Source organism: Lissotriton helveticus, chromosome 10, assembly GCF_964261635.1.
Source record: "Lissotriton helveticus chromosome 10, aLisHel1.1, whole genome shotgun sequence".
Taxonomy (NCBI): domain Eukaryota; kingdom Metazoa; phylum Chordata; class Amphibia; order Caudata; family Salamandridae; genus Lissotriton; species Lissotriton helveticus.
The window spans coordinates 56,317,240-56,328,812 of NC_136071.1; the positions used below are offsets into that span (position 1 = coordinate 56,317,240).

Below are 11,573 nucleotides of genomic sequence, written 5' to 3' on the forward strand. Positions count from 1 at the left end.
ATCGCTCTTAGTTTAGCAAACCAGTTCCCTACAATCTCCAATAATGCATGGATGTTCCTGCAGTTTGGGTGGGGAGGAATAGCTATCAATTAGGCATGTGCCTCTGTGAGCTTGGAGAAAAAGTGTGATGGAAAAATAATGAAACAGACTAAGGAGTGAAAGAGGTATTGAATGTAAGTAGAAAGAGATTTTTTAAAAATTGATTCGAGTGGCATCAGTGAAGTTCCAACATCCCGTGTTTTCATGAAAGCAAACGTGCTTATTCAACATCCATTTTACTGCTTTAATGCTATCAATATAAAAATTATTTATTTTGGCCTTTATGACCATAAAAAAATAAAGAAAAAAATATTACAGCACAGTTTATACGCATGATTCTTGCAAAGATAAAGTGCGTGTGCATTGCAACATTAGGAGAAAGAGGAGTTCTAAATATAAAAAAGAGCTAATTCGAAATTAATATTTTTAAAACATTTAAAAAGGTCATTAAAAAGTGTTAATACATTTTGTTTGTGTTAAAAAACTAAAATCATCCAATAGACCCAGCTTTTAAAATAGATGACCGTACAACACCACATAGAAAATAAGTAACGAGTAACTATAATGCAATCATAAAGGATATACCCCATAATTGTGCCCATTGTAATGTCTGATAATTATGGAGATAAATATTATATGCAACCACATAATCGTTACCTGACAGCCATAACTAATAATCTTTTTTACCTTTCTATCTCTTCATAGAGTATATTAATTATGGATAAAGACAATCAAACTACAGTGACAGAATTCATCCTTGTTGGATTTTCCGACCTTGGTGAGTATCAGAAATTGCTCTTTGTCCTCTTTTTAATCACATACATTACAACAGTTTTTGGAAACACTGTTATCATTGGATTGATTGTCAGCGACTCCCATCTCCAAACCCCAATGTACTTTTTCCTCTGCTGCCTGTCAGTGATGGATATATGCATCTCCTCCACCATCATTCCCAACCTGTTAGTCGGTCTCCTTCATGAAACTAAAACTATTTCATTTGCTAGCTGTTTCACTCAGATGTTCTTCTTCGTCTCTCTTGGTAGCATGGGAAGTTTCCTACTGGCGCTGATGGCCTACGATAGGTATGTGGCCATCTGCCATCCCCTCCATTACACCCTGATGATGAGTAGAAAGCTCTGTTTACTCCTGATGTCTGGATCATGGGTCATCGTCAGCCTGCATTCATTGCTGTACGCAGTGTGGACCTCCAGGCTAACGTACTGTGGGCCCAACAAGATCTACACCTTCTTCTGTGATGTTGTACCAGTCTTAAAGCTTTCCTGCTCAGACCTCACTATTATTACACTTGTACAAATAGTAGAGGGGAGCTTCATTCTGTGTGTTCCTTCAATCTGCATTGCCATCTCCTATGGTCACATCATCACCACCATAATGAAGATGCCAACCGCTGTAGCCAAGCGCAAGACCTTTTCCACCTGTTCTTCTCACATTATTGTTGTCACACTCTTATATGGTTCACGGCAGCAGAAAGTGAAATTTGACTGTCAACGCTCTGGTTTTGTAAAAATAATAGGGCGGCAGTGATGTTAAACCTATGGGATGACTGTACATATAGAGCACATGATGTGTGGTGTCCGTACTCTTCCATTTGAATGAATGCCTACCTAAACTCTCAGTATGATTGAGGATGTTGCAAATAAACAGGCAGGACAACATTGGCATCTTCATGTGTATCTCTGATTGGAAATGGTTAAAAATAGTATTCAGTTAAGTTATGTTACTCAAGCAGTCATTAATCTTTATTTGACTGCAAGCCTTAAGAGATCAAATAAATAACATTTATAAAATACAAACGATTATCAACATGTCCTATTTTGGAGCAATGTAATTTAACACTACAGTGGTGACAAAAAGGGAACCAACTAACTCAGTTCAGCCTAATCCACATAGAAACAATGAAGTCTACACAAACGTCCCAACCTATCAAGACACTTTGTATTTACTGCTGGGATGTACCCCTTACCTTATTTTTCTTGAGAACGTTCCACAATTAGGTCTGGAGTCAAAAGAGGCTGGGACGTCTTTAAAGAGTAAAGTTTTTTGTAAGTTATGGATTTGTCTGTGTTCCATGACAGGCATGGGCATCACTCTTAAGCTAGAAATTGTTGTTTTAAAGTCCTCCAAGACCAATCCCTCAAGCAAACTACAGAACACAATAGATACATGTGCTGAATCCCATACATGTAGATTGTTTCTTTAAGATGCAGAGAGTGGTTGGTTCTTGTGAATTCTGGATTGGTCTATATTTGCATTGTGTTCAAGATGCATCAAAGGAGATTGAAACCATGCCATATAACGCATACTGTTGTCCTATCTTCTTTGACTGATCTGCATTGTTAAGCTTCCTGGGAACTCCTTGGAATGAGTAAAACTAAATTTGCATTTGGTCACCATAGACTTCAATGAGAAAAAAGGATTTGTTCAAAAAAGCTTATTGCAGTCCCTCCATCACTTATCCTAAACCTTCACTACAGAAGATCTTTTTGGAACTTCTTCTGAGAGAGTTGTACCACAATATTGAGCTTTAAATCTTGTCCAGTCGTAATACTGACTCCAGAGTCTCCACCACCACATTATTGTAACCATAAGCATTTACAGGTAACTATAATTTTAGCATTGTTTACTGTGCATCTATTTACCTTGATGATATTGATATATTTTGTCACCCAATACTTTACTCTGCCTTCTTTTCTGAGAATCACATCATTTCTGATTCACTGACTAGAGTTACAGGCTGGACCGTAAATTACCATTTTCGATGAAAGCTCAGTAAAATAAAGATCACTTGTGTAATGAAGAGCAAGTAAGGTAATGGACTTTGTCGTCGACGTTTATGGCTGTAGCCCCCTTAAAAAAGACATAACAGTCTGTTTGTGAAATGTTATATGATGAATATTGAACCAATATAGACATGTTGGTTAAGCGATGCACACGGGTTCTATGAAATGTCTAAAACGAGCAGTGGGGACATATAGATAATAGTTTATATTGGGTCTTTTTTAGGGGGTCACAGCCATAAACGTATTTTTAGTCCTGAAGATGGTCTGAACGAGTAACACCACACAAGACCGAAACGTCTACGACAAAGTCCATTACCTTACCTGCTCTTCATTACACAAGTGATCTTTATTTTGGCAAAATAGGAGTCATTTCTTTTTTATTTGCATGGGTTTGGACTTTTTACACAAATGAATTATAGGAATAAGTTTGTATTTTCTTGTTCATTTGTATGAGTTATGATGAATTCTCATTTGTACCCTATGAATTGAAAAAAAACATTTTTGTCTAGAAATCTATATAAAAGAAAATATTTTTTTATATACAAATTTCCTGTGTTGCTTTCTTCTCATGTTTCTATTGTCTACTTAAGTAGCTTCATGATAAATGCTTCAGACACCAATTGAATTGGAACAGATATATATAGGTATTCAATAAACAGTCTGTCATCTGTGATAAGTACCTTCAAGTAAAATCCCTTGCTGGCACTTTTTTCCAGTGTTGAACATCAACTCAAAGCCACCAAAGGGGGGGTTCTAGATTGCGATCATAAACGTTTGCTGGGTCCTCAGTGATGTATAGGCCAAGGTATTGGAATCCCTCTGTCATCACCTTTGTCAAACAGGACCTTGAAATCCGGGGAGCATCCCCACTGAGGACAAATATTACTTATTTGTCCCAATTATTAGTATAGATCGAGTATTTTTGGTATGGGGCCAAAATATGGAGAACTGTGCAGCGAGGCGTAAGGGTTGGCCATATATTAAAGGATATCGTTGGCATATAGGGAGATGCAATCCTCCCAGGTCTATGACCATTTAAGCCCTCTAATCAGAGGGCCACCCCTGATCCGCACCACCAGGGACACCAAGCCCAAGGCAAATATAAGCGGGGAAAGGGGCAGCCGTGCATCGTGCTTCTTTGTAAGGTAAATATTGCTGACCAACCTCAGTTCACCAACAATTGTGCCCTAGGATCTTTATAAAGTAGGCAAATCCAGGATAAGAACTTGGGGCAGAAAACTTGTCTCTCCAAGCCCGTAAATAAGAAGGGCCATTCCAGCATATTGCACGCCATCTTGGTGTCAAGTGAAACCACTAGAGCGCTTTCTTGAATAGTATCAGCCCTCCCCATTATTCCATGAAGGCATGTCAGATTTAAAGCAGTGTTTCTACTTGCCATGAAACCTGACGGATCAGGGTGTATTAATGAGTAAGACCGGGGTAATCTATTTGCCAGCAATTTAGCTAAGATCTTTACTTCAGCATTTAACAAGGAGATTGGTCTGTAAGATGAACAGCGGTCCAATTGGTTTCCCAGCCTTGTGAATCTCAGCGATATTAGCTAGTCTTTGATCGTCTGATAAAAACCCTGCCTCTATACTTTCATTAAACATCTTTACCAAATGGGGGCAATCCTGGGTGCTATTTATTTATATAATTCAATGTGAAGGCCACTGGGGCCCATTGCTTAACCTGAGTTCAAGGATCTGATAGTCTCCGTCACTTCGTCTTCGGTAAGGTTTGATTCAAGTAGGGCCTTGTCTTCTGATGCTACAGTTGGCATATTGAGGATGGACAGTAATTCACGGGCTGAATCTGCCGTTATGCTAGGTATATTTAATTCCGTATCGTAAGCCACCAAGGCATCCGCTATATCCAGCCTGTCCGAGCTGGAGTTCCCCCATTTGTGGTAATTTCAAGTATCCGTTACAACACACACCTCTATCCACAGGTCTAGAGAAGTAAAAAGAGAATCAGAAAGAGTAAGAAATCTCCTTGATACCAAAAGAAAGCTTATTTAGTGTCCAAAAGTGATTAGAAGTCCTAACCACAAGGACGGATTCCCATCAGTCACTAATGGTGCCATGCTTCATCATCATTTGGGTTTCCTCCTAGTGTCACTGTAGTGACTCTATGGGCTATGCCCCTTTTATATACACAAAAAACACAGTTGATGGACAGAATGTAGAACAATGTCATACATTCACCCCAGTACAAAGATCTGGGCCTAAATCCATTGTTTTTTTGCACTCCACACCACCCTGGGTTAGACACTGGCTATATGCAAATCAGCTCTGATCCTGTGCCTCATGGGAACAGTCCAGTCCGAACTACCAAGCCATGTATTTCCCAGACCGGAATCAAGCATCCAAGGACCGGTTTCTGGCTATCAGCCTTCATCAGCCTGGATAGCTTGACTCCAGTGGTGTGGAGAGCCTGGGACTCACGTCTGAGCATACCCAGCACACTCGGGGTGAAAATTGCAAAAAACACAGTTGATGGACGAAATGTAGAACAATGTCATACATTCACCCCAGTACAAAGATCTGGGTCTAAATCCATCGTTTGTTTGCACTCCACACCACCCTGGGTTAGACACTGGCTATATGCAAATCAGCTCTGATCCTGTGCCTCATGGGAACAGTCCAGTCCGAACTACCAAGCCATGTCTTTCCCAGACCGGAATCAAGCATCCAAGGACCGGTTTCTGGCTATCAGCCTTCATCAGCCTGGATAGCTTGACTCCAGTGGTGTTGAGAGCCTGGGCAGGGCCGGACTGGCAACTGAAAGCAGCCCTGGCAAATTTTGGCAAACCAGCCCCCGTCCGGCGCGCAGCGAGCGTGCGCTGCGAGCGAGCGCAGCGAGCGAGCCCGACCGTCACTAGGGGGGTTTGGGGTCGTTCCCCCCAAGAAAATTTTGGAAAACAACAGACCAAAATGGTGAATTTTACAGCACATTTTTGATTACATATTCAAATTGTATCAACTATCAAAGCACAGAAAATAGTAGATGATAACCTTAAAGAACATCAGGTTATCCACCCAGTCATATGTACCCATAGGCATTCTTTTAGAGCGCACCAAAAATAGACACAAGTAGTGAATCAGAGAGAACAAAGTGAGACCAGCCCCCAAACGGTGTGTAGCGAGCAAGCGCAGTGAGCAACCCCTACCAGGGTGAGTTTGGGGAGTTGAACTTCTCCCACCCCAAGAAAATTTGGGAGACAGAAAGGCCAAAACAAAGCATTTTTCAACACATTTCTCATTACATATTAGATTGTATTAACTTTTAAAGCATAGTAAATGATGACCTTATAGAGCACCTGGATACCCAGTCATAAATCATAGACATTCCTACAGAGAACAAAAAAAAATGAAATGTCGAGCATGAAACATGAATTTAAATATAACCAATTTATTCTTCATATAAAATAGCATAAAGACATTTAAAAACACGCTGAACTTCAAACAATTGTGCAAAGGTTCAGAGGAAAAAGTGTACAAGACAATGTGCAAACAATGGGACTACTTTCTATGCACTATTGTTGACATGCTGTTACAAGTTGCACCCGAGTTGTAGAATAGGCTGTGGTTGGTTGCCTGTGTGTCTGTGTGTGTGTAAGGGGGCATTTTTTTCTGGAGTTTTGGGCAAAGAAAGGTCCAAGGAGATTATAACAGGTGTGGATATCATGCGGGGGCATCATGTTTGGCCAAGGGAGATGGAAAGTAGGGATCAGGTCAGTGGCAAAAGGAATACATGGAAGACCGTTACACATAATGTCAAGGGTACGATTAGCTACACAAAAAGGCACAAGGGTGCAATATTACCAGAAAACAAAAGGAATCGCAATCCCAGTGTTACAAGAGAAGAATATACCTCTAGCGGAAATAGATAAAGTGCGCAAAAAATGGGAACATTTAGTGCATGTTGGGACTTTCTCTAGTTAAGCATATGGTGTACTTACATGTGGCTGCCCTAGTTTCGCTGCAGATGAGAGAGGGTAAGGTAGACACAAAGGGCCGATATCTACTGGGACGTTAGGCGGTCAGGAAATATGTCTCATTAAGTTGTATGTGCCGAATGTAGATGCTAGCCTTTTTGGGAATCAATTCTAGATTATCATGTTTTATATAGAAACAAAACTGGTGTAGGTGGGAAATACAGGTTTTGTTCTGGACAGACATGGGGCTGGAATATTCCACCAAGAGACAGCGCTAAGCCAGGGGTGGTGAGTCCTTTGTAGCAGAATATGGATAAAATAAGTGTGATACACTTCTGAAGGGTACAACAACCTGTTAATATTTGTGAATAGATGGCACTCCTAATTACCTGGAATACATCATTATTACGAAGGACTTCCTATTTAAATATGAAGAGTCTGCATATTAGGCCAAATTCCAGTTGTCCCATTCCAGACCAGAGGTATGGTAAAAGTCAGGCACAAGGCAGAACTAAGATCCCAACATGGAGATTCACTGTTCAGGCCTTATTGAGAAGGTTGAAGGAAAATGCTAAATAATAAAGCGCAAATAAATAGGAGCTATTCAAAGTGATGATCTGAGGAGAGTGCATGCATGACCAAAAAGTATAGTAACAAACAATAACTGGGACTGAAGAAAAAGAAAAAAATTGCAGTTAAGAGAAGCAGCATCTACAATGCAACCAAAAAATGCTAGACTTGTTATATGTATTGGAAACACATGGGATACCCTTGACAAATTCACTAATGCTACATATAGACAAACCAGCACAGTGACCAAATAAATAGACCATGAACATATGAAATACCACAAAAGACTTGCACATTTGCTCAAAGTTGCGTGAAAAACTTTGAAATCCACAATTGTCTCAACCTAATACAAACATATTTTGACTTGAACTTATGTAGGTTGTCAATTTACTTATATATTATTGCGGGACCTCCTCTGATGTGTATGTAAAACGTACCTTTTGCACCAAAGATTTGTACTGAATTTTTACATTCTGTCCTGAATTTTTGTCCTGAATCTTGACCCTTTGGCCTGAATGTTTACACTCGCCGTCCTGAATTTGCACCCATGCCAGTTGGTCATCCTAATCATGCTGGTTACGAGGATCATCATGAAGAAGGCTGGCTTGGCGCGGTGAGTGCAGGGGATGGGACAGGTGTGAATACTGATGGCGATGGTTTGGCACAGATGTATTAAGGAGTTGTATTGTGCCATGCGAGTGGGCGACACCTGAGGGTTACTGTTTTGTGTTTGTCTGTGTTTTGCCTACGTTCAGGGTCCCTTTGAACTGCGATGCTGCTGTGGGATGGATCCTATAGAGCTGAGGCCCGGAGCCGCAGTTGTAGCATTGTAGCTTGTTTCATACGGTTGGTTGCCCATCCTTGAATCTATCCCCTGTTGCCAGCCCACACTCCTCCCTTTACAGGGTACAATATCAAGCAGCAGCGCTCAGAGTGCACATCATAAAAACGTCCTATTCATCCCCAGTTAAGTCTTTCACAGCAGCACTTTCATAATAACCGAATTGGGGCGATGTGACTTGTGGGCACCCTTGATCAGGACAGCGCGGGACGCACTGAACCAAGGAGGCTCATTACCTGAGCCTTCCTTCCAGAGTACATGACACTGCAGGCTCATTGTTGCCCCATGCCTCCAATATTCTAATCCTCTGCACCTCACAGTGTCTAAAGCCTCTTGCCGTGGTTTAAACTGCTAGCGCCGGTTTTCTCCACTTACTGCATTTCAGGGGCACCTCTGCAGGCAGTGTCTTGGGCCACATCATGGAGAAGTTATAAGACGGGAAGACACATCAGATGCAGACGTGGGAGAGCTCAAATGTCCAGCACAGAGGTATGTTTGTATGGCGCAAACCAAGGTGGCATCCTTTTAATTTAACACACAAAAGGCTTGGCAGTTCTGAGTAGCTGCAGTGCCTGCATGGCATGCCCTCTGTTACTAAGTACTGCAGTCACGCAGTCTTTCTCCGATTAATGTATTTCAGTTTCTGGAGCTTTGCAACACTTTAAAGCTATTAGAGTTTCATGTTGCTCAAATGAGTGGTATAACTTCTGATATTTATATGTTTCCTGTGTCTTCATTGCCTGGTTTTGCTTGCGAGCAATTGTCACTCATAGTAGTTGAAATGTCACTCAAAGTTTCTCTGAAATTACAAAAATGTCACTCCTACCAATCTGAAACCTTGGCAGCTATGCAAAAGGCTTGGCAGTTCTGAGTAGCTGCAGTGCCTGCATGCATTCCATCCCCTCCCTGCCATGCCCTCTGGGAAATGTAGTTCAAAAAGCCTCATTGCAGGCCCTCTGTGCACTTTGGGTAAAGCATGTGTCTTCGATTTTCCCCAGCAGTGGCTAGTGATTGGAAAGCAAACAATTTTACTAACTGTAATAGAAGAAGACAAGTTAAGGGTGCATTATTTTGATTTCTCCAAAGATAATTGTGCTTATAGTTGGATGAAATAATTGCACCCAGGATTGCGTAACATCATCCTGTCCTGATTATGAGGCAGAGGATATGCAGACCTTCTTAGTCTAGCTTGGTTTAGCATCCTGATTGTGTCTGCAGTGCCAACCCACCATCACAAAGATGGGTTTAATTAGGGGAATTTTGAGTTACCAGAGACAGAGTCTCTCCTTTTCACTGACCCCAGGGCCCCCATGTAAAGAAGATCTGGAGGCAGGAAAAGTGTGCTAAATGTAGATGCGTGGCTATCTGTGCCCACTTGCACCAGAAAAAAGCTGATAAGTGTGCAGCAGCAGTTGCAGTATAACATGTAGGAACACTGTAACAACGCATAACTTCCCATGTACATCTAAAGCTGCAATATTGTGACGTATACCAGTTGCAGTAATGAAAATTATACTATTGAAGATTTGCTTGAAATTTGCTGACCTATTACTGAGGTCATCTACTATCTTCATGTTTCCCTTGTTAGGAGGTGACCTGCAGTAAAATTGCAAACAGGTTTTTCATTTATAAAGTTTTATATAGCGCGGACTAGACCCTAGTAGGGTTTCAGAGCGCTTTACAATTGGTTAGACAAGTTGGCACACAGGCCTCCAACACCCTCAAGTCTGTAAACCTTTCATAAAAATTCCCACAGAAGTCTGCATGAGGCGCAACTGAGATGCTTTAGTTGATATAATATGAAGATATATTTTCGCTCTAATCACTGGACAAGCTTTGTAAAATCACTAGCCCCGTGGGCCTTGAGCTACGTGGCCGCAGAGAAGGGCAAGCCAAAATATACCTGGCCTCTCCCCACAGACAATGCATTATCCTGTTCTACCTATAATTTGTCTACATTATAATCTTTAGAAGCAGAACAGTATAGTAGCAGGTGGCTGGCTAGCCATTTATTGTGACGAATGTCAAAAGACTCATTTACAAGCAATCCTTTCGACGTTACCCCTTCCAGCAGAAATAAATTGCTAACACCTTCCCCACTCCATCAGCGTCTTCCAAGGTGACCTCTCGCGATATGAAGGCCAGGCATCAATCTAAGTGGCAGAGGGCTGGTATGCATAATAACACAAGCTGTAACTAAGCCTCAAAAAAACGGAAGCACTGCCACAACTACCCACTGAGAAATGCATTATGCATTTCTCAGTGGGCAGTGGCAGTGCTTCCGTTTTTTGAGGCTTAGTTACAGCTTGTGTGGGATTTTGTCTGCGATCCGATAATTGCATTTTTAATTGAAAGAAGCAGCGCGACTTGACCATGTAACATAGTCTCGTCGTACTTCTTTCAAATAGAAATGCAAATAGCGGATCGCAGACAAAATAAAATCACAATGTACCTTTTTATATAACCTCTCGGCTCGGGGCGGAAAAACGGACTCACTCACCAGGCCTGTCACTCACTCACCTCAGGCCTGCTGACTGCTGTTGGCGGGCAGACACACAGCACACAGGGGGGTCGGGCCGCAGGCCGTGGCGCTGAATAAAATTATGGCCGCTTGCCCACTTCAAGTACCGTGCGCACCTCTCTCTGCTCGTCCTCTAGTCACTCCTAGGCAGCCAGTCACGCGCATTTAATGCCCAATGCGCATGCGGGGGAATTACACCAGCACCCTAGACAGGCGCGCAGACGCGGCAGAGGAGGAGACAGGGCTTAATTCTGCGCGCTGCGCACAGGCACCTCCTCCTCCGCCTCCCTGAAACGTCGGTACATTAGGTTGCACCGCAGATTCAGCACTGCAGTCTGCACCGGTCAATCAGGCTTGCTGGCGCTTCGGTGCAGGCCTGCTTCAGAATCGAAAGTTAGTTGGAAGTCTGAGAGAGTGAGTGAGAGTCTCAGTCTCAGACATCAACACGAGTACACGACACCTAGACCTGGATGTTGACTAACTTCTCCTCCCTCCCTGAACTAAGTGAGTGACGCTGTTGTGCCTGCACTGCCTGGGGGCCGATTTTCAGTCCGACCGTCACGGTCGGACTGAAAATCGGCCCCCAGCCACAAAACCGGCCCCCTTTCCGAAAACCGGCCCCCACCCCCCTCCAGCCGACCGGGGGATTGCCCGGTGCCCGGATTCACCAGTCCGGGCCTGAGCCCGGGACTCACGTCTGAGCATACCCAGCACACTCGGGGTGAAAATTGAAAAAAACACAGTTGATGGACAAAATGTAGAACAATGTCATACATTCACCCCAGTACAAAGATCTGGGCCTAAATCCATCGTTTTTTTGCACTCCACACCACCCTGGGTTAGACACTGGCTATATGCAAA

At 42.5% G+C, this 11,573-nt stretch overlaps 1 protein-coding gene across 1 annotated transcript; it reads left to right on the top strand.

Moving 5' to 3' along the window:
• Positions 1-756: 756 nt before the first annotated feature.
• On the top strand, positions 757-1,584 carry LOC144783862 (olfactory receptor 1C1-like). The gene has a single exon (XM_078662609.1). It carries the CDS (start codon positions 757-759, stop codon positions 1,582-1,584), a length of 828 nt encoding a protein of 275 aa, XP_078518735.1.
• Positions 1,585-11,573: the final 9,989 nt, after the last annotated feature.

Excerpts from the sequence above, each read along its gene's own strand:
- LOC144783862 (XM_078662609.1), top strand. The coding sequence starts at position 757 with ATGGATAAAGACAATCAAACTACAGTGACAGAATTCATCCTTGTTGGA.